At 34.8% G+C, this 27464-nt stretch overlaps 1 protein-coding gene across 15 annotated transcripts in view; it reads right to left on the bottom strand.

Moving 5' to 3' along the window:
• Positions 1-1406: 1406 nt before the first annotated feature.
• The window catches only part of FAM135A (family with sequence similarity 135 member A), a 132602-nt gene continuing 106544 nt past the window's right edge, over positions 1407-27464 (bottom strand). For 14 of the 15 annotated variants that reach the window (XM_025444975.3, XM_035697421.2, XM_025444980.3 and 11 more), the window contains 7 exons: positions 27278-27438; positions 22597-22688; positions 21734-21831; positions 19482-19633; positions 17465-17575; positions 5923-6036; positions 1407-2833 (listed from right to left, as the gene is read on the bottom strand). In XM_025444975.3, the coding sequence (XP_025300760.1) occupies positions 2628-2833; positions 5923-6036; positions 17465-17575; positions 19482-19633; positions 21734-21831; positions 22597-22688; positions 27278-27438 (934 nt within the window). In that variant the 3' untranslated portion in view covers positions 1407-2627. The remainder of the gene's footprint in view (positions 2834-5922; positions 6037-17464; positions 17576-19481; positions 19634-21733; positions 21832-22596; positions 22689-27277; positions 27439-27464) is intronic. The other variant, XM_025444978.3, reaches the window with a different exon arrangement.

Genomic DNA, 27464 nt, shown 5'->3' with positions numbered 1-27464 from the left:
AATACAGTATTATGTATTATGCAAATGCATACATATGGGAGGAGTGTTATATGTAAATGTTGGAAAGAGATGGGACTACAGTAGATCTCTGATGTTTTTATTTTGGGTGTTCAGTCATCACACTCATTTCATATACTTGTGGATCTGGTGAGAGAAATGGTCTCATCTTCTACTATGGAAGCTGAAGTCAAATATATTTGCTATCTTTGATGCTTGAAGCCTGAGTGCTGGTACAAAAATAACCTTGGTCAGAGGTATCTGTGTGGCTCAGTGGTTGAGCAACTGCCTTTGGCTCAGGTCCTGATCCTGGGGTCCTGGGATTGAGTCCCACATCAGGATCCTTGCAGGGAGCCTGCTTCTCCCTCTGCCCATGTCTCGGTCTCTCTCTGTGTCTCTCATGAATGAATAAATAAAATCTTAAAAAAACAAAAGAATAACTTTCGTCAGTAGGACATTCCTATCAGATTCGGATTTGGAATGAGTGATTCAGATGACAGAAGTGTTTGGAATCCAGTTTTCAGAGGCACCACTGCCAGAAGATGTATACACAAACTTCTAGTTCTTCTTGAGGTCAGAACTTAGCTATGATTTTGGTCATTTAGCTTCCCTTGGCTTCTGTTTTCCAAAGTTCATTCTCCAGCTTTTCCAACAATTCCATGAGTTACCTAACATTCTTCCAACAAATTTTTTCTGCTTAACTTAATCATAATTGTTGTTGTTGTTGTTTTTTGCAACAAGAATTCTTACGGGCATATACTTTAATGAGATTCATGCTCTAGAAGTCAATTATACTATTTCAGACAATCACTTCCCCTTTCCCTCAGGACCCCAATCCACTCCTACAATCTGCATTTGGAAGTAAATATATGATAGTTTCCCTGGTAAATGAGAAGTGAAATCTGTTAGATTTTAAACTATGATCATTGATATGCTTTTGAAAACTGTGTCAAAGCAACCAACAACCAATAAGCCATGTCATACGAATAATTTACCGTCACATACAATTATATGATTATGAGTAAGAATGAATCCTTTGATAAACCTGGAAGATTATTATACAAACTTAGAATAAGCATATTTCAAACTCAGGGCCAAGGTATGTGGAGATGAAAAATGTGTGTGGCAAAAATATGTGGTAGTTAATGCATATATTTATATTTTCCAGTTATAATGTACTTGGTATATTATTGCTTAGTCAATTCATTGGATTTTCAAATACTTTTACAAAGTAAAGAATTATGGAGAGCCAGTGAAATACCTTTTAACTACTTAATATATGGAAAAGACATAAATTATAAAAATACAAAGGCTGTAAGTTATATAATCATGCTGGTCTATACAATTAATATAGTCTATCCAACTATAAATAAAAATATACCCCTAGTATTCTGAAAATAAGCAAGTGGTTTATCTGTTCCTCCAGATAGTCATTTGTTCATTTATTAACACCAGAGGCCATAATAACACAATGCTAAAAATAAAACATGCATTATACAACACATACTTACAAAAACCTCTGTCCATCACAATTGGCAAATGCAAACAGACCTATCCATCCTTAGTGCATTATTATTTTCACAAGTAAAATAGGAAAGGAAAATAGTGAATTTAATGCTATTCAGCACCTTTAGGAAAGTCAAAAGACTTAACATCTCCATATATCAAAAACATTTGCATCTCTATCACCAAACATGTAATTATTTTGTTCCATTTTTAACATGAATTCTTTTATTTACATTACTTTTTAGTTCAACAAATTTTAATAATATTTAAAAATTATCTAAATTCATAAAAGTATTTCATAAATTTCAACACTTAAGTATTATTTACATACAAGAAAGTCCATGAAAAAAGTTAAAGAAATGTAGTCAGAAAGTTCAAGCAACACTACCAAATGTAGCAAAATTCCAACCAAATCAAAGCAGAGGGCATTCAACATTCAAAAATTTCTAGATGCTGCTAACATGAACATGAAAAAGTTCCAGTAATAAAAGTCAATGTGAGAAATAATGTTGAAATCACCAGTAGAAAATATATTTTAATAAGCATGACATATGTTTAATAGCAACAGTAATGACTTTTATAGAAAACTTTTATAACATTGTCATTTATGAACTACCTGGTTTGACAGGGCTAGAGTTGATTTCAAAAAATATACTTTAGCAGCCATAATTTTATTTCCAGTTAAAACATAGTAAAATGTTAAAAGTAAAATGTATAATTAACTAAATAATACCCCAATACTAGAAAATTTAAAATCCCATGCTATTCTTGCAATAAATGGCCTCTAACAGGATGTGTCTGATGTAAGGATTGTGGAAAGCCAATAATAAACAATCAGATATACATATGGGCTTAAAGTTTCACTGAAATACTTATGTAGCAAAATATATGAAAAAGTAATAGAAAAGTAAAAAGATAAAATTAAAAAAATATTGCACAGCCACATTACCTAGAAAGGAAAGTTGATGTTTAAAAAGCTCTAAACATGGATGATATAAATTATCTTCCATATAAAAAGGTATAAATATTTCTTAGAACTTATCAGCCTCTACAGTTTAATATAATACATTATTTGAATCATTGTTGAATGAGGTAATTATCAAGTCTCTAACAATGTTTTTATCCTATTGGAAATATTTGAGGGCAGCAACCAGAAAGAATTTCTCTAAAAATATTTCCGAATCAAGAACAGCTATATGTGCAGCTCTCCCAATGAGTGAATCAGCTGTATTGGGCAATGCATTGATGACATTGTATCGAACCAAATTACACTCCTTGCTTTGTAGAACTGGGCGAAGCAAGTTGTGGATCATTTCTGAATAGATTTGTCCTATGGAACAAACAGAAAACAAGAAAATTAGTTTACATGAATAACTGAAAAAATTCTATGCCAACTTTTATATAATTTATAAAATTTAGTCATATTATTTCTATTTAAAGCAGAAGAATGTCTTTTTTTTTTTTTTTTTTTTTTAATTCATGGGAGACACACAGAGAGAGGCAGAGACACAGGTGGAGGGAGAAACAGGCTCCTTGCAAGGAGCCCGATGTGGGACTTGATCCCAGATCCTGGGATCCTGCCCTGAGCCAAAGGCAGACGTTCAACCACTGAGCCACCTAGGCATCCCAGAAGAATGTCTTTTAAAAGGTTTCTTTTTCTTGGACTATCATTTTTTTTTTTTTTTGGACTATCATTTTTGAGACTGTTCTATAAAAAATACAAATAACCACATTACCTAGCCAAGTGAAACTAATACATTTATTATAAATTCTTATAAATTTGATTCTTTTAATTCAAAGCAATGAATATAACAGAGTAAATAATTTTATCCAACATTAGGTCACTTATGACTTGTTAACTTATTATGAAAATAAGATAGCCATGCTAAGACATTTTGCCTTTTATATATTATAGGGAATAGTCAGTGATACTGTAATAGTGTTCTATGGTGACAGATGGTAGCTACCCTTGTGGTGAGGATAGCATAATGTATAGAAAAGCTGAATCAGGGATCTCTGGGTGGCGCAGCGGTTTAGCGCCTGCCTTTGGCCCAGGGCGCGATCCTGGAGACCCGGGATCGAATCCCACGTCGGGCTCCCGGTGCATGGAGCCTGCTTCTCCCTCTGTCTATGTCTCTGCCTCTCTCTCTCTCTCTCTCTCTGTGTGACTATCATAAATAAATAAAAATTATAAAAAAAAAAGAAAAGCTGAATCACTTACTATATGGTACACCTGAAACTAATGTAACATTGAGTGTCAGCTACACACACACACACAAAAAAAGACATTTTGCCTTTTAGAACTTTTAAAACTTGAACCTATAGCAAGTACTTTAAAAATGTTTCAGAGGCATTCAACATTATCCAACATATTTCCAAATTATTCTAAAAAAAAATCAGTAACTTCCTATAGTCAGAAGAACAATATAAGTTTGGCTCAAGATCAGACAGGATCCTTTTTTGGTCTAAGGATTTATTTAATGCTTGGTTTTGCTTTTAATCTCAAAACTGTTTCTCCCTCTTTTTGGCTAATCCTGACAATGAACTTATTGAGGTCATTCTCAGCATTAAAGATGAAGGTTAGATATACATAAAGGCACAAACTGCCTTACAAGGGGCGAAAGAGTTTTTAATGCTTAACTACAGATGAGTGCTAACACATATCCATGGACCTGTGGATTTTATAGGCAAGTATCACATTTCTAAGGAGGGGCAGGGTTTCTCTCTGAGGAATCATGAGAAGGGAAAAGTGTATAGAAGTACATTTAGAGAAAGAAGAGAGAGCTATTAAAGACAGAGATTAACACATCAGATAGATTCATAGAAAACTCCCACCTCTTCTCTTAGTTTTCACTGTGAATCAAGCTGGATTTCTGGTTACATGCTACTTGAAAAATATTTTTATATAGAAGTAGTCCAAACCTGTCTTGATTAGATCCCCCCTGTCCCCCCGTGGCACAGAATCTGTTAAAACAAGCACATTTCTCTAGTTTCTATGACCCATCTGAAGGTTAAATCTCTTCTGAATTTTCCCCTAAGTTCCTATAGAAGTTGACAACAATAAAAAAATTATTCTGATGTCACGAAACGCTAAAAAAATATTTGTTAAATGAATAGAGTACCTACTATGTATGTGCCAGGCATCATGTTAGACAATGCCAATACAAATGTGTATAAGGGAGATTCCCTGCTTAAAGAGACTGTTTACTGTTAAAATGTGGAAAAAGCAAAGAATTAAGAGTTTGCTTAAAAATCACCCTCATTCCAAAAAAGGAACTGAGCAAATATGGGAGGTTGGACACCCAACCAAGTTCTTGCCCTAATCCTGTAATTAATTAATCGCCAGTGACTCTGGATCAGCCACTTAGCATCTCAATTATAAAATAAGTAAACAGGGCACATTGTGTGTCTGCCTTTGGTCCAGGTTATGATCCCAGGATGCTGGGATCAAGTCTCACATCGGGCTCCCCATAGGGAGCCTGCTTCTCCCTCTGCCTAGGTCTCTGCCTCTCTCTGTGTGTCTCATGAATAAATAAGTAAAATTTGTTAAAAAGTTAAAAAAATAAAATAAGCAAATAGGATGCAAATCTCCTGGTTCTAATTAGCTATGATTTAAATTTCTTTTGTTATTCAAGATAGCAATAACAAAAGAATAAATATATAAAATCTTTATTACTTTATTGAAGTAAAATAAGTCTTTGCTTCCATCTTTGACTAAAAGCAAGATACAGCAGATCATGCAGCATGATGATTACCATAATCACCAATCCCAATAATCCAGAGGAAATTAAACTACAGATTACTTTTGAGGCAGCAAAATGAAGGGCATTTATAATTAGGAAAAGAACTCTTTCAAAAGAATGATTTTTTAAAAAGATTTTATTTATTTATTCATGAGAGACACAGTGACAGAGAGAGAGAGAGAGAGGCAGAGACACAGGCAGAGGGAGAAGCAGGCTCCATTGCAGGGAGCCCGACGTGGGACTCGATCCTGGGACTCTAGGCTCACGCCCAGAACTAAAGACAGACACTCAACCACTGAGCTACCCAGGCCTCCCAAGATGATTGTTTTATTGGCAAAACCATTTCACATGGCAGGAGAAAAGAAAAGAAGAAAAAAAAGAGGAAGGATAGCTGTTAACATCAGTGGGTGAAAAAGAAAGTAAAATGAAAGAAAGATGAAAGAAAGAAGAAAGTGACTACAAAAAAAATTTGGGAAAAAGCTCAGGTGTAGTTACAACTGTTTGAAATACTTTTTTTTTTTTTAATGTATAGGGAACTCCATATAAAATAATGATTCAGTCATAAGCAGGCATTTAAAATAATAATAAAAGTGATCAACTGACATATAAAAAATGTTATGGGATGCACTGTCAGAGAAACAAATGGAGATGAAATACTTCCAATTTATTTAGTTACCTGACTGTTTGTCCTTTAATGCTGTTTTACACATTTCAATGCGGGCAGAGTGATAAGGAACATAGCGATCCTGTAGAGATCCCACTAGCACAACATTTTTGAAATAATGAAGCCCTATAAAGAAAAAATACTGAATTATAATGCAACCGGATTAATTAGCCAGATTTAAAATAACTTAGTAGTATACTATATGACAGGAAATTTTTAATTTCCTCAATAGTATTAAGTTTATAGCTTTAAAAATTTTTTTAAATTTATTTATAGGGGCACCTGGTGGGCTCAGTCTGATAAGCCTCTGAATTTGGTCATGATCTCAGGGTCTTGGGATGGAGCTCTGCCTCGGGATCCCTGCTCAGTGGAGAGTCTGCTTCTCTCTCCTCCTGTCCCTCCCCCCACTAGGTGCTGGCTCTCCCTCTCAAATAAATAAAGGTTTTATTCATTCATTCATTTATTTGAGAGGGGGAGAGAGAGAGTCCACACACAAATGACAGGGAGGGGGAAGGCAAAGGGAGAGGGAGAAGCCAACTCCATGAGGCCAAAGGCTCTTGATCTGAGGACCTGAGCAGAAATTAAGAGTCCCAAACTCAACTGACTGGGCCACGTAGGTGCCATAAATTTATGGATTTTACATCAGATGAATTCTTTTGCCAAATTTCTATATATTATCTATAAAAACCCCTACCTTCACTGTATACAGTTTATGTGCTGGTATGAGAAATGTCTGTACTGAGTGAGGCAAGGATTGTGATGTGGTGGTGTGGAGGTACTGGAGGGATTAGATATGGTGGGCTAAAATTCTATAGGAAGTATTTTATGACTTTCTTACTTTCCAGAGGATATTTCTCAATATTTAGGACTATTTCTCAAAGAAAAAAATTATACTCTTTCATAAAAATAAAATGATTTCAAATGAAATCATTTGAAGCTGACTTAAGTTTTCATTTGACTATTGCCTAATATTACTATTTACTCCTTATTTGTATAATGTTAAGAGGATACGTACTTAGATTTTTCAATAATAATAATGAGTTCTATGATCCATCCACCTGACTTCAGTCCCTCCATATTTATTTTTTAGTAAATTAGGTGAATTTAGGGTTTGTGATACATTGAATTAACTCACTTAAGTACTGAAACCAGGTTCCTGGCCACCTTATTAACCGTAATGTGTAGCTCTAATAATAAATAAATAAATAATAAAAAATCATGTGTCATTAAATAAGATACAAACCAATAACAACAATACATTAGAACTGGGGTATTTACTTGAGGGCATATAATTTTGTTGTGGAACATTCCAGAGTAAAATTTTGATACTTTTTGCCTACTGGAATTCAGATTCTGTCTCACAGGCCAATTGTGGGGACTACTGTGGATCCAGAATATAGGAAGCCTTTGTAGATGCTCCTTTCCCTCTCAGAATTTATGATCCTAATGAAAGATCCTAGACCTTCACACAGGTAGATGAGACTGTTTACAGTCTCTATATCAAATATAAGGTTATCTCCTCCCTTTTCTCAATGAGAAGATAACACTTGGGGCAATTTGAATATACAAAATTCTAGGGATATAAATGAAATAATCAATGTCTATAATATACAATTACACAAACATTTAAAATGATATTTTAGAAAAATATTACTAAAAATGGATTTTTTCCCTTCATCCTTACATTTCGTGACAAATTAATTCTACTTTTGGCATCATTTGAAATCAATGTAACATTAGTGCTACTCTGGGAATTATCTATGTGTCCCTAGAGCAGAGATCTTACTGGTACACATTTATTTACCCTCAAGAGTAATTTAAGACTTTCCATACTTGAAACTAATGTAACAATGTATGTTAATCATACTTCTATTTAAAAAAAAACCCTTCCATGCAAAAGCACAATATTAGTATTAATATCTTATTGAAAAATTTATTAAAATTAGACTACTAAATTTAAAATGTACTGTCTTAGGAATCACATTTAGAAATGATAGTATAGTATATTTATATCAGTGTCAGGATCTTTGATTTTATTTATTTCGTTGCTAGGGAATCTGAGAATTAACAGTTTTCTTAGAAATACCCTCATCTAATATTTACTGATTTTGCATACTTCCATTCCACCCAGCTGCCTAAACCCGCAGAGACAGACACTTCCCTCAAGGAACTCAGTCTGGGGCAGCCCCAGTGGCCCAGCGGTTTAGCGCCACCTTCAGCCCAGGGTATGATCCTGGAGACCCAGGATGGAGTCCCATGTCGGGGTCCCTGCATGGAGGCTTCTCCCTCTGCCTGTGTCTCTCTCTGCCTCTCATGAATAAATAAAAAATAAAATCTTTTTTTTTTTTTTTTTTTTAAAAAAAAGGAACTCAGTCTGAAGCAGTGATTCTCAACCTGAGTGTCATTTCCTTGTAGAAGCAGATCAGAATCTCTGCAAGGAGCTTCTGCTTCTGCCTGGAAGGTTTGCTTTTTGTATCAGCCAAGACCCAAGTTAGTTAAATAGACTGACTCTCTTTGAATCTTTTGGTTTTAATCCCTATCTAGCAATGTTGGCTAAGCAGGGCAGAAACTCAAAGTGAAACATGATAGGCCCCTGAGATGCAATGCTGGTACGAATTACACAAGTGCCCCAGCTATACTGAAGTCTCGCTAATGAAAGTGTCTGAAGTCTCTACTGGGAGTCCTATTCTAGGTTCATCTTCTCTGCACCTACACAGATGCTACCTGCTCAAGATAACCTAGTTATCGGCCTTTGGGTTAGCACTTCACTCAGTCCTGCGAGTGGCTAATCCTAGTTTGAAAAGTTACTTCTAACTTGGGAAAACAACAGTTCCCCGTTTAACTAAAAAATTTCGGAGTATATTAGTTACTTTTCAGGTACCAAGAAAGAGATTAAAATACATCTTCAATATTTTTGTGGACTGTATAATAAGATGATTTCTGTATGAATGCTATAATGGTATGGTAACTTTCATCTTCATTATTTTAGTCTTCCTGATACTTCTGGCAACACATTTTTTTCCTAAAAATTTTAATGGGTTTTAAAGCAGTTCATATTGACTCATTTTCTATTTACCCTCTAGAATTGGCTCAAGCAGTAGTTCTAAACTGGTGGCTCTGCACCTAAAGGGACATTAAGCAGAGTCTGAAGACATTTTTGTTATCACAACCAGGGGGACTGGAGTGATGAGGGCATGGAGGAGGCTGTGTGCTACTGGCATTTAGTAGGGTGAGGCTAGGGATGCTACTAAGTATCTTAAAATGCATAAGACCACCCCTGATGATGAAGATTTATCCAGCCCAAAATGTTAATAGTGCTGAGATGAAGAAAACCCTGTGCTTTTAAAACTGACACATACTAAAATATATTACACTATTCTTATTTTTACTCATTATTTTACATTTGAAAGAATTTGCTTCCCAAAATGTTAGCTGATGCTGGTTCTTTCCTACACTTTCAGAAACAAAATACAAATGTTACTTACAAATCAATGGATACCTATTATTAAACACCTCTGTAATCTGCTGGAAGAAAAGATTCTCTTGTGCCATAGTAGCACAGCAGGAAATCTCCTTAATTATTATATTTTCTTTGTCAGAACTCAATAGCTGGTGAAGAGATGCTAAACAGATGTTTTTTGGGAAAATCTTAAAATAAGGTGTTTCTGCAATTCCAACAATAGATTTTCATTGGGCTATTTTTGAGCCCTCATTGCAGAATGCAAGAATGCCCATGGTCCTCTTTATGTAATCTTGACTGCTTCACCACAGGTGTCACTAAATACGTATGTAATATACACTTTACACTTTACAATGTAGAATATACCTTCTACGTTGTTCTAGTTTCTTCATCTTCTTTCTTTCTTTTGATACTCAATGCTGAGACACTAGTATGCCATAACTATACTGTGTAATTTGTAGAATGCAATAAGGTTTTTGGGTCATAAGTTGTTATAAAAATTTAATGAATGTTTATAATTTTAACACCTTAATCAAAATAGATAATTTCCTCTTAAAAGTAACATTTCCTTAAAGCTTTACTAGATCTTTTGTGTTCAAACAAAAAAGGCAATACACACTTAATAAATATATGGTTTTTACAAAAACATAACATTTCTCAATTTTTTAAAGAAATCATATAAATTATTTTATGCTTTTAAATGCTTCTTTAATTTTAAAATAATAAATAGCTTTTAATTAAGGAAAGCTACTAATGATACATTGCAGAAAAGACTGTTTCAAAAGGGTAGGGGCTTTGCTTAAATAAAAAAAGGAAAATAGTAGAAGGATGGAGTTTGCTTTAGATAGGTTATTTTAGGCTTTCCCAAAAGAACAGTAAATTGGCTGTTCAGAAGAAACTGAAGCAATAAGTGGACAAGGACATCTATGACCTCATAGCTTTACCAGCAAAATATAAAATAAAATTATAGAAAGTATTGTTTGATTATTTAAAAACACCTGAGAGGGGCACCTGAGTGGCTCAGTGGGTTTAAGCATCGGCCTTCAGCTCAGGTCATGATCTCAGGGTCCTGGGATAGAGCCCAGGGCTCCCTGCTTAGCGGGGAGCCTTCTTCTCCCTCCCCTTATTCCCCACCCCCTGCTGTGCTGTCTCAAATAGATAAATAGAATCCCCCCAAAAAAATTAAAAAAAAAATAAAAACACCTGAAAAGTATGTATCAGTTAAGTAAGCATTGCTTTATGTTTTGTTTTACTTATCTTTCTGATGTGAATCCAAATATAACTACTTTGTAAATAAAGTAATTTACATATGTTATAATGATAAATTATTATGTATTTATATATTATATATAGCTATGTAATTATATGTGTGTGGGTGTGTGTGTGGGTGTAGGAATTGACCACTCATTTCTCACAATTTTCTAGATGACCAAAAAAACCTCAAAAAACAAAACAAAACAAAAACTAGGGAAAAACAAAGCTCAAGATAGACTTGGACCACCTCTGTCATAATTTAAAAATCAACTAGTGAGTATGTTGATATTTAAAACTGCAATTAGAAACAGTTTCTAAGGTTCCTGAAAATATGCATTACTGGCTAAACATGACACAACTGGAACATGCATGACTGCTTACTAGCTTTATGACTTCAGACAAGTTACTCAACTTCTCTGTGCTTCAATGTCCTCATTTGCAATATGGGGCAATAATAGTCTTAATAAGATTAAATAAGCTAGCATATATATATGTGTGTGTGTGTGTGTGTGTGTGTGTGTGTGTTTAGATAGTACCTGGAATATAGTATGTGCCATATGTGTGTTGGGTATTGTTATTTATTCTTGTATTTTAGTATTATCTAATGCATTGCTCCTGATTATTAGAAAATAGCATTCTTTCATGTTAGTTCAATTCAGATGTATATTAATAGACTTATATTTGGGTACAAGTAGAAATCTTAAAACAGGGATGCCTGGGTGGTTCAGCAGTTGGGCATCTGCCTTTGGCTCAGAGCTTGATCCCGGGATCCAGGATCCAGGATCGAGTCCCGCATGGGGTTCCCTGCAGGGAGTCTGCTTCTCCCTCTGCCTGTGTCTCTGCCTCTTTTTCTGTGTCTCTCATGAATAAATAAATAAATCTAAAAAAAAAAAGAAATCCTAAAACATAAATACAATTTTAATAAGTCATTTGAGTAATTTTTTATAGCCAGTAATACTGACATTTAGATGAGCTAATTTTTAATAGTTTTGTTAGAAAAATCTCCTAAAACAGATTTGTGATGGTAATGTGAAAGCAAATTTTTATAATTTAAAATACTAGTATTATTTTAGTTCAGGCACTCTTCATTTAGAGCTATTTTTTTACCATCTAATATTTATTGAATTTTGTGCTATTCAAAACAGTAATTGTTCCACATGGATTATCTCATTCGATCCTTTAATAGTCTTGAGGAAGACACTATTATTCCCATTTTACCAATGAAGAAACTGAAGCCTATTTAGATTAACGATCCTACTCAGTTTTGCAGCTAAAACTAGTATCTACGATTGACTTTAGGTTTGGCTCATAAACAGTTATTAGGCTGGTACAACTGGAGGGAAGGTATGAGTCTTGTCATGAACTATAAGGCAAATAGTCAATTAGTACCTTGTAAGCAAAAGTTTTAACTAATCTTTAAGAAATAACTCAAGTGCAAAAGATCTACTCACATCTATTAGTAATTAGAAATAGCAGTACAAATATCTGTTCAGATGGGGGAAGGCCATGGATTATAGAATTTTTATTGTAAAATTTTATTTATGCCTTCTTTAGTGTTTTTATTTTCTTATGTTGCTACTATTCCTATTGCTAATTTTACTTTGTAAAATACAGCATAAATATGCAGACCCCAGGGAACATTTATATTTGGTTTTGCCTTTCATACATTTCCTAACTTGTCAACAGCAGTGGTACAAACTTCATGTACCTAGAACACAGTAGTTCCAGTTAGTGTCATAAGTTTTTCCCACGTGAGTACTATACACTCTATTTGATTTGTAGGCATATCTTGTATTTTAATGAATCAAGTAAATATTTCTGTGCACTGTATGTAACTTATTGCTGCTTTGTACTTTTATTTTTTTTTTATTTTTATTTTTTTGCTTTGTACTTTTAGAAACAAAACATAAAACTTGACCTATAAAAGAACTTTTCTTTCTCTGATTCTAATGACAGACAATACATGAAATAACCATTCCAAAATCTCTTTCTCACATTAATAACATTTAAGGCAGAACCTTGAAAAGGTTAAAACAGCACTCAAACGAAGTGGGCATTATTCAATTAGTAAATCTATCCAGTGTTTACATCAAATGTTTCAGGAGCAGAATGTAGGACACAAGGGATGAGAATGAAGGTAAAAAATAGATTTAAATGCCTACGGCTTAGATTACAAATTCAAGTTACTTCCAATTTGGAACTATCAGTCACCAAATACATAGGTTTGATTTCCAGCTTACCATATAATATTGACCTGCCTTTGGACACTGAAAATAGTATTGAAAAGACCATTCATTGATGCAGTGAGTTTATACTGAACACTTACTAAGAGAAGGACTATAGTAAATACTGCTTATGTGAGGAGTGGGAAAGAGTTGTCACAAATGGATCCTATTATAGAAAAGGAAGTTAAGGTATATAAAAGTGACTATATGAGATAAACTGTAACAGGTATGGTAAATGAGGTTCATATATAATACCATAAGAGTTCAGTTATAACATTAACAATCTTGGGAAGTAGAATGCAATCCTACTTCTTTAAGTGGGATCAAAGATGACATTGAGATATTTCAAACTAAGTAATGTAGAAAACAGAGTACTATTAAAAAATTTTGAAAGAAGAGTTCGTAAAAGAAGACAATATGTTCAGGTTTAGACATATGTTTCAATATAAGTAGAGATGTCTAGCACACAAATGAAGACTGGAATTCATTAGTGAGGTCAGTTTGGAGGCGTAAGATCTGGGATATATATATAAATATTGGGCAATCAATTAGGCACTCAGAATAGAGGAGCATTAAATCAGAGAGGGCCACAAGAAAGCTTTTTTTAAATTTTTATTATTTATGATAGTCACAGAGAGAGAGAGAGAGAGAGAGAGAGAGAGAGGCAGAGACATAGGCAGAGGGAGAAGCAGGCTCCATGCACTGGGAGCCCGATGTGGGATTTGATCCCAGGTCTCCAGGATCGCGCCCTGGGCCAAAGGCAGGCGCCAAACTGCTGCACCACCCAGGGATCCCCTCAAAAAAGCTTTTAATAGCAAGTGGTGTTTGAGTTTAATTTTAGAAGATGGAAAGAATTGGTTCTAAAAAGATGAGTAAGCACATGGGGAGGAATGGTGGTAGAAAGAGCATGGGTGAATGTTAAGTGTAAAACATGTGGCATGCCTAAAACAAAGGATGTGTGCATGGGTGGAGTAGGATATGAAATTAGTAAAAGAATCAGGAACCGGATTGTAAAGGATTTGATGCCCTAAACCATGGAATTAAAACTTCATCCTGAAAGCCACAATGTACCATGAAAAGATGCTCAAACAGAAGCAATATGGTTTGATTTAATTTTTAGAAGATACTTTTATCTAATAAGGAAATGAGATGAGGGAGAAGAGGGCATACAAGAGGCAGAGTAACCAGTTTGGACGCTATAGCAATAATCTTAGTAAAAGTGATGAAGGTTGAATTAAGGCAGTGGCAAAGAGAAGAGAGAAGACTCCATTAGCTATAAAAGAAGGCTGAATGTTTCAGGGCTTAGTAACAAAGCAGATGTGTGGGGAGACTGAGAAAAGTCTAAAAAACAACTTCTAAGTTTTTGGCTGGGCAAATGGTGGTAGATGTGGAATTGAAAGAAATTAATCTGAGGGAAAAGATGAGGTATCTGAAAACACTGCATTTGAGGTAACTGTGAACCATCTAAGTAAATGTACTTAGTAGGTAGCTGGACATATCAGTCTAGAATATAGCCTAGAAGACTGAACTAGAAATATATATTTGAGTTACCAATGGTGAAGATGGATATGAAATGATGCTATCAAAGAAGAATGTATAGAGTGAGAAGAGCAGATGACAGAAGCTGGAGCCCAAGAATACTTCTATTTAAAGGGCAAGGCGAGAAAAGGAATCCATGTAGGAAGCAGAGAGCCAATATGGAAGAAAACCAGGAAAGGCTGATACAGAATGGGAAATAGGAAAGTATTTCAAAAAGGGCATTTTAAATATAATGCCAGCATGTTTAAATAAAAGGAAGAAAAGAGAGAATTGAATATGGCAAGCTTCAATAGAATGGTGAGGACAGAAATCAGATTACAGTGAATTGAAGAGTGAAATAAAAGGTGAGGAAGTAGAGAAAATAATTGCTTTCTTTTTCAAGAGCCTTAATTCATATATAAAAAAAGAAAGAGAAAAAGAGTCAGTGATGAAAGGAGGTATTTATTATTATTATGACTTAAGATGGGAGAAAATGGAGTAACTTTATATGTTAAGGGATTAGACACTGAAAGGGAGAGTTTATTTACTTTTTATTATTTTTTAAAGATTTTATTTATTCGTAAGAGACACACAGAGAGAGAGGAGCAGAGACACAGGCAGAGGGAGAAGCAGGCTCCCTGTGAGGAGCCTGATGTGGGACTCGATCCTAGAAGCCTGGGATCACAACCTGAGCCAAAGGCAGATGCTCAACCACTGAGCCACCCAGGTGCCCTAAAATGGGAGAGTTTAAAGAAAGAAGGAATGGGTTCTAAAGCAGAAGGAATGGGTTCCAAAACTAGAAGGAAAGCAAAGGTGTGCTGTTTGTAGGTAAAAAGAAAGGAAGTAGGAAAGTTCTCGCTTGATGGCCTTCACTGTCACAGATAAAGTAGGAAACAAAGTCATTAGTAGAAGTTGTAGTTTAGTCTGAGGAAAAGAGGTAAAAAAAACTGGAAAAGCTTTGGGGCACCTGGGTGGCTCAGTCAGTTAAGCATCTGACTCTTGGTTTTGGCTCAGGTCATGGTTTCATGGGTTGTGAGATCAAGCCCTGCATTAGGGTTGGCGCTTAGCAGAATCTGCTTGAGATTCTCTCTCTCTGCCCCTTCCTCCACTTGCACTTAATAAATAAATCTTAAAAAAAAACAACAACAACTGGAAAAGCTTCTAGAGAATGGTTAGGAAACTATTAGAGTTAACTAGATAGGTACTCCATGGATCTACAGCGGCACTGATCTGCATGTCTGTGTGATCCATTTTGGTAGAACTCAACAAGCCAGGTAAAGAAACAGTAGTATAGGTTGCTGGACGGCTATGATGAAAAAACACTGGGTAAAAAATGTATGAATGATAAAAGTGATAACTCATGGAATCTGGGATGGATCAAGAAGGGAGTAGAACGATGATGAACAGGGTAATTTAAGAAATTGAGTAGGGGCCTTAAATAGTCTAAAAAGCAAATGAGAATAAGGAAGTGAGTGAGAAATGAGGATATATTGTAGTCACAGAACAGAATACTGGTTGAAATTTCAGGGGTGGAATGTAGCCATGGGTATGGGTTCAAAGTGGAGTGGAATGAAGGTTACTACAGTTGAGAAAGGCTCTGTAATGCTTGATGATGTTCTAAAGGGTTGACTTCATCAAATCACCTAAAATGATTCCAAGATCAAGTATATTAAGATCAAAGAAGAATATCTTCTCCCAAACATTAACTGTAAATTTGTCAATGAACCCTTATCAGAATTCCCACTGAATATATGAGGAATGATCAGGAGATTATTACATTAAAGATGACTAGAAGGTAGCAGAAATTTGATGGTACAAACCTCAAAGGATAGTTTTATGACAGCAAAGGAATAATGATTCCAGCTAGAAATGGAAAGCAAGAGGACTATTTCCTCCACTCCAGATGGTACTCAGTAAATGAGAAACTGAGCTTCTCCTATAGCAGGGTTTAGCAAGGTGTGGCCTATAGGATCTGGCCTGCTGCCTTTTTGGTTGTTGTTGGAACATAGCTACACTCATTTGTTTATCTATTATCCAAGGCTATTTTTGTGCTACACTGGTGTTGTTGAATAGTTGCAACAGAGATCACATGGCCTGCAAAGCCAAAATATTTACTATCTGGCCCTTTAGGGAAAAATTTTGCCAACCTCTGTTCTACAGTCAAGGGGAATGGGAAAATGGAGGTTCGGTGGGGAAGTATCTAGGTTTCACTTATGTATCTACTTTTAGAAGGAAGTGGAAACAGCATTTTTTGAAGAAGATAAACATATAAAGTCAGTCTGTTCCCCTCAAATGGAGATTTCAAAGGACACAGTGGAAAGAATATGGTAAGGTCATTTATAGACAATGAGGTTGGCAAAGTAGTAATTGAGGATCTCAGGTTGTAAAAGCTTGGTATATAATGCAAGACGGGGAATATACTTAATAATCAGTTAATAAGAGATGAGTAAAAAGATTCATCCAGGAGTGGGAATTTGTAGAATAACTATTTAGTTAGTTTAGTTTCTGGGGGCACCTGGATGGCTTAGTCAGTTGAACATCTGACTTGATTTTGGCCCAGATAGGAACCTCAGGGTGGTGGTCATGAACCCTGCATTGGGCTGTGTGCTGGGTATGGAACCTGCTTAAGATTCTTTCTCTCTTGCTCTTTCTCCCTCTACCCTCCCGCCGAATAGTTTAGTTTTCGAAATTTTCCATAAAAGTTTTATAGCCCTAGAACAGGAAGGTAGAAGAATATGTGGCAGTTTATAAAAAGGGTTGAGGACTGGGGTAGGAGCAGGAGGACAGAAAGACTAGGACAGGCAGCGGCCCAGTTCAAAAACTGACTTACAATTGGTACTAAATTATAAATGTTAAAAAGTTTAGGATAATTTCAAAGTACTGGTGTTCACAAATACAATCATGTAAAAAAAAATCAAACACAAATACAATCATGTAAAAAAAATCAAACATGTTATTGTGAGTTTATTTCATTACTAAAAAATTACAATTGAAAACTTTTTTAATCACCACAAAGACATGTTGATAATTTGCTAAAGATTTATTTTTAAAAAAGGTTTTCAAGTGAATGTTTTCAAAACTGTTACTATATACTTACCTGCTTTATTACTAAGCCTGTATAAGAAAGTTTGGCGAGGGTCTGAATGATCTCGACATGTCAGTTGTAAAAGAGAACCTGATTTTTTCCATTTCTGCATAAACCACAGACCTACAGAATTATAAATGATATGTGAGTAAAACTGGAAATACGGGGTAACATATACGAAGATTACTAATTTTAGTACACATTTCACTTCAAAAATGACATCTACCAAACTAGCATTTTTTTTAAGATTTTATTATTTATTCATGAGAGACAGAGAGAGAGAGAGAGAGAGAGAGAGAGAGAGAGAGAGATTGAGGTAGAGACACAGGCAGAGGGAGAAGCAGGCTGCATGCAAGGAGCCTGACGTGGGACTCGATCCCAGGTCTCCAGGATCAGGCCCTGGGCTGAAGGCGGCACTAAACCACCGAGCCACCCAGACTGCCCCAAACTAGCATTTTCTTAATAAAAAATGTATTTGTAAAATATTTCCTTCTTCTGATAACTAATATAAACATACATATAAGTTAACTATGGGTTAAAGATGGTTGGTAGACGGCTTGCTATTTCTATCACATTCACTAACAAAACAGATCATGGTTTAAGGAATTTGGGAAAATTATACCTTTAGATATATTTGTTCAAATTATAAAGAAGCAGAGATAGAAAAAACTTCAAATACAGTAGTAGATTTGAATGCTTAAGCTGAGCTTTTAGTCTAGAGATAAATACAGTTATGGTAGACTAACTATAAGCACTAACTCTTGGATGAGCAATTGGTTAATGTTTTTGGTAACAGCTGAATATAATGAAGTTTCATATTTTTATGTATGTATGTATCTATTTATTTATTGGGAGGGGCAGAGGGAGATGGAGAATCTTAAGCAGGCTTGATCTCACAACCCTGAGATTATGATCTGAGCTGAATTCAAGACTCAGATGCTTAACCAACTGAGCCAACCAGGTGCCCCTGAAGTTTCATATTTAATTGTATTTCTTTGTATTATCAGTTACCCAAATTTAAATGTATCTTTCCCTTAATTAAGAGAAACCTCAATCACTCTAGAACGGGTTTTCAAGATTGTCAATATTAATTTCCACTTTTGTTGCTTCTAATATTATAGAGGGGAACAGGGGCAGAAAAGAGAAAAAAAACTCCTTAGTTGATTAAATTTGCAATTGTAGGCCTATTTGGGGAAGTTTAGTGAAGAAAGGAATTCAAGGACTGTATCCTATTTACATTGGGTTCTATTTTATGTTACTCATGGATTTCATCTTTTCCATGCCCTCTTTTTTTCTTTTTAAATATAGGACTAGGTATTTTTTGGATACCACAATTTGGAAAGGAATACAAGGAAAATAGTATGGTTTCTTTATCAGTGAAAGTGAAAGAGAAAACGGAAATAAGAGTTTCAAGGTTCAAAGCCAAGAGACAGAATGAAATCTAATTTATTCCCACAATGGGAATCAATGGACTAAACTAAAAACTACTTAAAAAATCCAAGGGAAAAACCAAACCAAAGGCAAATCAAATATCAGATCTTTCTTAATGAGAATATTCATTCCAATAAAGTCTTAACTTTCATTTTAATTTTTAAAAACATTTTAGAATTTTTTTCATAACATCCTTTTATTTTACCAAACCAAAATCAGAATTAACATTCAATATATACTATTTTATAACTTTATATTAAATATAGATATTTTTATCTGTTCAACTCATGGAATAACAGAATAGCCTGTTTAGAAGATAAACATTTACTGAAAATATTTAGACAGTTTAATGAAAATTAGTTAAAAATGCTCGTCACTTTTGATATATATCATCTCAATATAATTTCATTTTCTGAAATGACTTTTATCAGCTTACTTCATGTGCATGACAAAATAGAAAAATGTCTACATCTTTTGTTGCATGAAATTCCAAGCATGTGACAAGTCAGCTTTAAGATAAACACCAGAAAACATTAAATTTGTATTTAAATTTTCTCCCCATGCCATATTTTTTATACTAAACAAGAAAACTTGTTACCTGTATTAACAAGAGCACTGCTATTGTAGAGTGTACCAAGGTGAGGTCCAGAAAGAGATAAAAAAGTATGAAGTTTGTTGAGGTAATATCTAAACCTTGGCCTTGTAAGCACTGAACGGATTATTAAATTGCCCAACGAATGTCCAATAAAGCTTTAAGAAAAAAAAAGAGACATTTCTCCCATAGTATTAATTTTAAAAAGAAATATTAAAGCTGATACCTCTATATACAGATGTGAAATACTTAGTATTTGGAAATTCCTAATATGTTTAAAACTATGGTTTGATACTTTGAAGTGATGTAACTTACACTTTGAAGGTAAAAATGTGAAAATGTAATAGAAAATTCCTATTATATAATTTAAATGCTTGTCTATAGAAATAAGATACTACTTATCAGAAAATTTTTACTCAGAGTTTGTAATTGCTTAGAAAGAAACACATTTTAAAAGTAACTACATTGACTAGATGATAAATTTGCCTCCTTAGGCACACATACCAATTATTACTCATTAAGTCATGATTTAAAACAAAATAATGAAATTGTACCTATAAAGGATGACTTAGGAAAAATTATATATGTTTCATTTATTCTCTAGTCTACACTCTAAAATTTATAAAGCACCTCACCTTTATTAAGGAATCGTTTAAATTAAAAGAGCCTTTTTACTTACATCATTATGCAATAGATGATATATAATATTTACATACACACATATTTAAAGATCTTATTTGTTTATTCATGAGACATACACACACACACACACACACACACACACACACACACACAGAGGCAGAGACATAGGCAGAGGGACAAGAAGGCTCCCTGCAGGGAGCCTGATGTGGGACATGATCCCAGGACCCTGGGATCACTCCCTGGGCCAAAGGCAGATGCCCAGATCCCTGGGCCAAAACACTGAGCCATCCAGGCGTCCCAATAAATGGTATATTAATCCCTGGGAATAATTAACAATGAAAGAAGAGAGTTTGAAAGCTATCTTAAACTGGCTTATTGGTATAGCTAGTGAGAAGCTCAGGATAAACTTCCTTCCGAAATTGAAGTTCCGGAAGCTGTGGGGTGAGAGTTATGAGGGTAACTAATAGTCCTGAATTAACCAGTTTAGGCTTTTGAATAATGGTTGATTATAACTGACAATCTAATCTAAAAGAGGTAATACTTTTGTGGATGAGTGAAAAAAGTGAAATATTATTTTCTCATCATAAAACAATAAATAAAAGGAATCTAAGATCATTGTAGAAAATGTAATAAATAAAAAGTATTTTTTAAATGAAAAGTATTTTAAAATTTGTAAGAGAATAATTAGCAAAAGAAAATAAACCTCTCCTTCCTCCTACCATACCTGCATCTCCTCCCATTTTAACAGAAATCAGTTTTTAAAAAATGGCTTCAAATAAAAACCTGTTTATCTCTATTTTTTAGTCCTTACTCACCATACTTCAAACTGGAAACAAATTCTTTCAAAAGCCTATTTATATAATATATAAGCTAGCTTATTCCTCTAACCCAGTTGGGATATGAAGGTAATCATTATTCTACTTTTTGAGGCAGAGAGATTAGTTTTGATTTTTTTAAGTCCTACTGTACTAGAGGAAACAAATACTTTTCTCCCTCCCATGTCTATCTACAGTATCTGCTTAAATTATGAGACTTACATTGCTTTGATCACCTTGCTTGGGGAAAACTAACTCACCAAGGAGAGTCAGGAAACCTTGAAAGTATTTTTGTTGTTTCATTTGTTTGTGTATCCATTGTCCTTATAATCTTTTTTTTTATTTTTTGGTAACAGCTTTAATGAGATATAAGTCACATACCATAACATTCATCCATTTAAAATATATAATTCAATGGTTTTTAGTGTATTCATAGAGTTGTGTAACCACCATGATAGATTTTTAGAACTTTTTCACCACTTCAAAAAAAACCCTGAATCCTTCAGCTATCACTGCCCGCATCTGCCACCACCTCCCTCAGCCCTAAGCAATCATTAATCTACTTCTGTTTCTAGAAATCTGCCAATTCTAGATAATTCATATAAATGGAATTACATAATATGTGGTCTGTCCCTAGAATTTAAAAATTTTTTCTTTTCTCTTTAAATTAGGTAAATTGAATTGTGGTCTCCTATATTTCATTATAGGGCAACAAAACTACCACAAATTCTGTTTAATTCTTCTCTAATTCATAGACATAAAAGTATGTTATATAATATTACAGATTATTATAAAATTTACCTTATTTTTGAGACTGTTAGACTATATATCTGAATATATTGTATGATTTCATCCAGAAGGCGATCAGTCATGCTATCAAAATCAGCAAAAGTATCATTCTAAAGAAAAGAAAACAGATATATACTGAATATGAATAATCACAGGAAAAAAACAGAAAAAATATATAAACTTTATTTTTAATTTTATTGAAAATATGGTTAACATCTGTTTTTCAGAAAAGCTGGTGAATAATATTCATTATATTAAAATGAGCAAAAAGTGAATTTCTCAGAAAATATTGTATTCTTAATAATATTTGCTTTGCTTAGTTGTTTGTTTTGCCCAATACCCACCTTTAACATAAAGTTATTTATAATGGGTTTCTGTTTGTTTGGTTTTTTGGTATATAGATCTCTGGACAAATGTTTATTTAGCAGTTGGCACTTTTTAAAAAAGATTTTATTCATTTATTTGAGATAGAGAGTGAGAGAGAGCGAGAGGAGGGCAGAGGGAGAGGGAGAGGGAGAAGCAGGCTTCCCACTGAGCAGGGAGCCCAACATGGAGCGTGATCCCAGGACCATGGGATCATAACCTGGGCCGAAGGCAGACCTTAAGTGACTGAGCCACCAGGTGCCCCTATAATGGTTTAATTAATGACATTTTTGCATAGAAATGTTAAAATTCTAAAAATTTTGTGCATGTGAAGAGCTCATAAGTCAAATTATAAATCATTTTAACTTCCTTGGGATATGCATTAATGTGAAATTCCAAACAAATCAAAACATTATTTCTACTAGTATAGGCATTTTGTAGTAAGCAAATATTTAGGTAGAAACTAGTACAAATATATTTGTTCCCATTGAAAACACTGCCTAAAATTGTACCTGATTCCTCTCAGACATAAGAAAATCAATTCTTCCCCCAGGCAGTCCAAGTTCAATGTAAGTTTTTACTAATCGGAGATCTGCACTGTTACCTAGAAAATGAAGAAAATGAAAAATTATGTCTAAGGGATAAGATAAAGTAAAATGTACAAAGCACATCATCACATATTTAAAGACAAATATATGATCTCTGTCAGTTTTGAAAAGACATTTTCATAGATGGCTTAAAAGCCATCTATGAAAAGCCCACAGCAAATATCATTATCAATGGGGAAGCACTGGGAGCCTTTCCCCTAAGATCAGGAACAAGACAGGGATGTCCACTCTCACCACTGCTATTCAACATAGTACTGGAAGTCCTAGCCTCAGCAATCAGACAACAAAAAGACATTAAAGGCATTCAAATTGGCAAAGAAGAAGTCAAACTCTCCCTCTTCGCCAATGACATGATACTCTACATAGAAAACCCTAAAGTCTCCACCCCAAGATTGCTAGAACTCATACAGCAATTCGGTAGCGTGGCAGGATACAAAATCAATGCCCAGAAGTCAGTGGCATTTCTATACACTAACAATGAGACTGAAGAAAGAGAAATTAAGGAGTCAATCCCATTTACAATTGCACCCAAAAGCATAAGATACCTAGGAATAAACCTAACCAAAGAGGTAAAGGATCTATACCCTCAAAACTATAGAACACTTCTGAAAGAAATTGAGGAAGACACAAAGAGATGGAAAAATATTCCATGCTCATGGATTGGCAGAATTAATATTGTGAAAATGTCACTGTTACCCAGGGCAATATACACGTTTAATACAATCCCTATCAAAATACCATGGACTTTCTTCAGAGAGTTAGAACAAATTATTTTAAGATTTGTGTGGAATCAGAAAAGACCCCGAATAGCCAGGGGAATTTTAAAAAAGAAAACCATATCTGGGGGCATCACAATGCCAGATTTCAGGTTGTACTACAAAGCTGTGGTCATCAAGACAGTGTGGTACTGGCACAAAAACAGACATATAGATCAGTGGAACAGAATAGAGAATCCAGAAGTGGACCCTGAACTTTATGGGCAACTAATATTCGATAAAGGAGGAAAGACTATCCATTGGAAGAAAGACAGTCTCTTCAATAAATGGTGCTGGGAAAATTGGACATCCACATGCAGAAGAATGAAACTAGACCACTCTCTTTCACCATACACAAAGATAAACTCAAAATGGATGAAAGATCTAAATGTGAGACAAGATTCCATCAAAATCCTAGAGAAGAACACAGGCAACACCCTTTTTGAATTCGGCCATAGTAACTTCTTGCAAGATACATCCACGAAGGCAAAAGAAACAAAAGCAAAAATGAACTATTGGGACTTCATCAAGATAAGAAGCTTTTGCACAGCAAAGGATACAGTCAACAAAACTCAAAGACAACCTACAGAATGGGAGAAGATATTTGCAAATGACGTATCAGATAAAGGGCTAGTTTCCAAGATCTATAAAGAACTTATCAAACTCAACACCAAAGAAACAAACAATACAATCATGAAATGGGCAAAAGACATGAAGAGAAATCTCACAGAGGAAGACATAGACATGGCCAACATGCACATGAGAAAATGCTCTGCATCACTTGCCATCAGGGAAATACAGATCAAAACCACAATGAGATACCACCTCACACCAGTGAGAATGGGGAAAATTAACAAGGCAGGAAACAACAAATGTTGGAGAGGATGCGGAGAAAAGGGAACCCTCTTACACTGTTGGTGGGAATGTGAACTGGGGCAGCCACTCTGGAAAACTGTGTGGAGGTTCCTCAAACAGTTAAAAATAGACCTGCCCTACGACCCAGCAATTGCACTGTTGGGGATTTACCCCAAAGATACAAATGCAATGAAACGCCGGGACACCTGCACCCCGATGTTTATAGCAGCAATGGCCACGATAGCCAAACTGTGGAAGGAGCCTCGGTGTCCATCCAAAGATGAATGGATAAAGAAGATGTGGTTTATGTATACAATGGAATATTACTCAGCTATTAGAAATGACAAATACCCACCATTTGCTTCAACGTGGATGGAACTGGAGGGTATTATGCTGAGTGAAGTAAGCCAGTCGGAGAAGGACAAACATTATATGTTCTCATTCATTTGGGGAATATAAATAATAGTGAAAGGGAATATAAGGGAAGGGGGAAGAAATGTGTGGGAAATATCAGAAAGGGAGACAGAACGTAAAGACTGCTAACTCTGGGAAACGAACTAGGGGTGGTGGAAGGGGAGGAGGGCGGGGGGTGGGAGTGAATGGGTGACGGGCACTGGGGGTTATTCTGTATGTTAGTAAATTGAACACCAATAAAAAATAAATTAAAAAAAAAAAAAGACAATGCACTCTGAAACAGTTCTCAATTTTCATGTCAAGGCTGTTTTCAATTAGCCAGGCAGTATTTTTCAAGTTTGTTTCTAGGAATTTTGGTCACATTGATGCTTTTGCTTTCCTATCTGATGGTGTATGGTGTATTTATTAATTGTCAGCTGTGGAGACTGCTGAGTGCGGTCGCTGTGAATGACTGATGGAAGTACTCCTTCCATCACTACTATAGTTGACTATTTAACAAGCCTTGAATACATTTTTTAAGACTTATTTGAGAATTTTAAAGATTTATTTATGTATTTGAGAGAAAGGAGTGGGGGGGGAGAGGGGCAAGAAGGACAGAGAGAGAGGGAGAGAGTCCCAAGCAGACTCTGCACTAAGTGTGGAGGCCAATGCAGAGCTCGATCTCATGACTCTGAGCCAAAATTAAGAGTGAGATACTTAAGGGCTGTGTCACCCAGGTGCCCCTTGAATGCATTTCAGATTTAGATTTAACTTGTTCACTTTCTTTTGGTGGATCTTGCAACAGTTGAATTAGAAAGAAAATTTCGGGCAGCCAGGGTGGCTCAGCAGTTTAGTGCCGCCTTCAGGGCGTGATCCTGGAGACCCGGGATCGAGTCCCATGTCGGTGCATGGAGCCTGCTTCTCCTCCCTCTGCCTGTGTCTCTGCCTTTCTCTGTGTGTATGTGTGTCTCTCATGAATAAATAAATACAATCTTTTAAAAAAATTTCATTTAAATAATCTGAGAGAGTTTAATTACTAATTTAAAAGATGTCTATAAATATTGAAGATCTATTCAATATAATACATAATTTTAAAACATAATTATTACCTTTAAAAAATTAGTTTAGTGGCTTTTGGTTAATTCCTTTGGTTTAATTAGGAATGTAGACATGTTATCAATTTCTATTCTACCCTTCCAATATTTGTATCTTTTAGGTATTTATGCATGGATAGAGATAATTCTTTTATTCTTGATTTTACAAGGAATGCTACTAGGGCTTCACTACAAAGTTTTCTACTAGCTGAGAATATATATGCTATTTAAAACTTAAAGTTTGGTGCTTAATTGTCAAAACCGGAATGGACATTGAATTTTATCAATAGCTTCTTACTTAATTCATGAATATGGGTATATTTTATTAATGAATTTTCTTGTATTTACTTACATTTGCATTCTGGGAATTAAATCCTGGTTGTTACAGTGACTTAATACATTGATTCAATTTCTTAGAAGTTTTTTGGGGCAATTAAAAGCTTTTTTATTTACTTCTCTATTTACTTATTTCCGTAATATTGCTAGAGTTTTATTAAGTGTATTTATGTCAGATTGATCCACTATTCTCTGGGGTGTGGGTATGATACCTTTTCCAGATTTGGTAACAAGGTTAGGTTAATGTCAAACAATAAAACGAGCTGCATTCCATATTTTTTCCCTCTTATTCTGGAACAACTTATCTAACATAGAGGTAATGTGCCTATTAAAAATTTCAAAGAAGAATGTGCCAGAGATTCCACAAGAAGAAGAAATCTTCCACAAGACAAGAAGTCTTTCTTGGGTGATAATCCTTTGAAATTTATTAGTAGGGTGGTTGGTGGGGGGAAGAGATTAGTTTTGGACACATTTTATTTCTTGAGAGTCAAGTTCTTTTTTTAAAGAAAAATCTTCAATTTCATGACAATTTACTAGCTTAGACCTGTGTTTAGGATTTTTATATCTATAAAATCTTTAATTTGTTCTTACAGAATGATATAATATAGTAATCATCTGCTAGTCTAGAGATATTTGGCATTTTCTAACATAGTTCCTAATAATTGAGGGGTAACAGTCTGTTGAGTAACCAAAATGGCTGGGATAAAACTATAGCACCAAAGCCAGGTATTTAGAATTTAAATTATACCCTAATAAATTAGTGAATCTTCAATTCTTAGGTACTGATTTTCCTAGCTCATAAGGTTTAGAGGGCTAAAAGAACACTAGGCTAACGATTAAAAGGAAACAAAATGATTGCCATGAGGCGACTGCTGACAGAACCAACAGAAGACAGAAAAACCCAAAGTTAAAAGAAATAAAATTTTGGTACATGGATGGATGTCAGTTCCATGGAAAATTTACTTAAAAGGAAATCTAATATTATACTTAGCAAAGTTAAGCATATTTCTGTTTTAGAATGTATTTCAGATTCAATTAATTTAAGCAATTTAAAATATTTTCAGTTCAAAGATTAAATAAAACTAAATGAAACCTATTAGGCAAAGAAAATATATTGAGTTGCCATGGATTATATCAATAGTGAGGACATACCATCTAAACCATGCACACAGACAATGAGATGTACTCCATCTTCAGAACTATCCTCTTCTTCCATGCTAAAATAAGGGACTGAGGATGCCAACAGAGGAACATCACTGTACATGAACCCAGGAAGTTTAAGTTGCTTCAATTCTTCTTTTGCCTGAAGAAAGCTGAAGCAAAATATTATAGGAGATAC

The sequence above is a fragment of the Canis lupus genome, chromosome 12, assembly GCF_003254725.2.
Source record: "Canis lupus dingo isolate Sandy chromosome 12, ASM325472v2, whole genome shotgun sequence".
Classification (NCBI taxonomy): Eukaryota; Metazoa; Chordata; class Mammalia; order Carnivora; family Canidae; genus Canis; species Canis lupus.
This window is presented reverse-complemented; position numbering and strand designations above follow the sequence as displayed.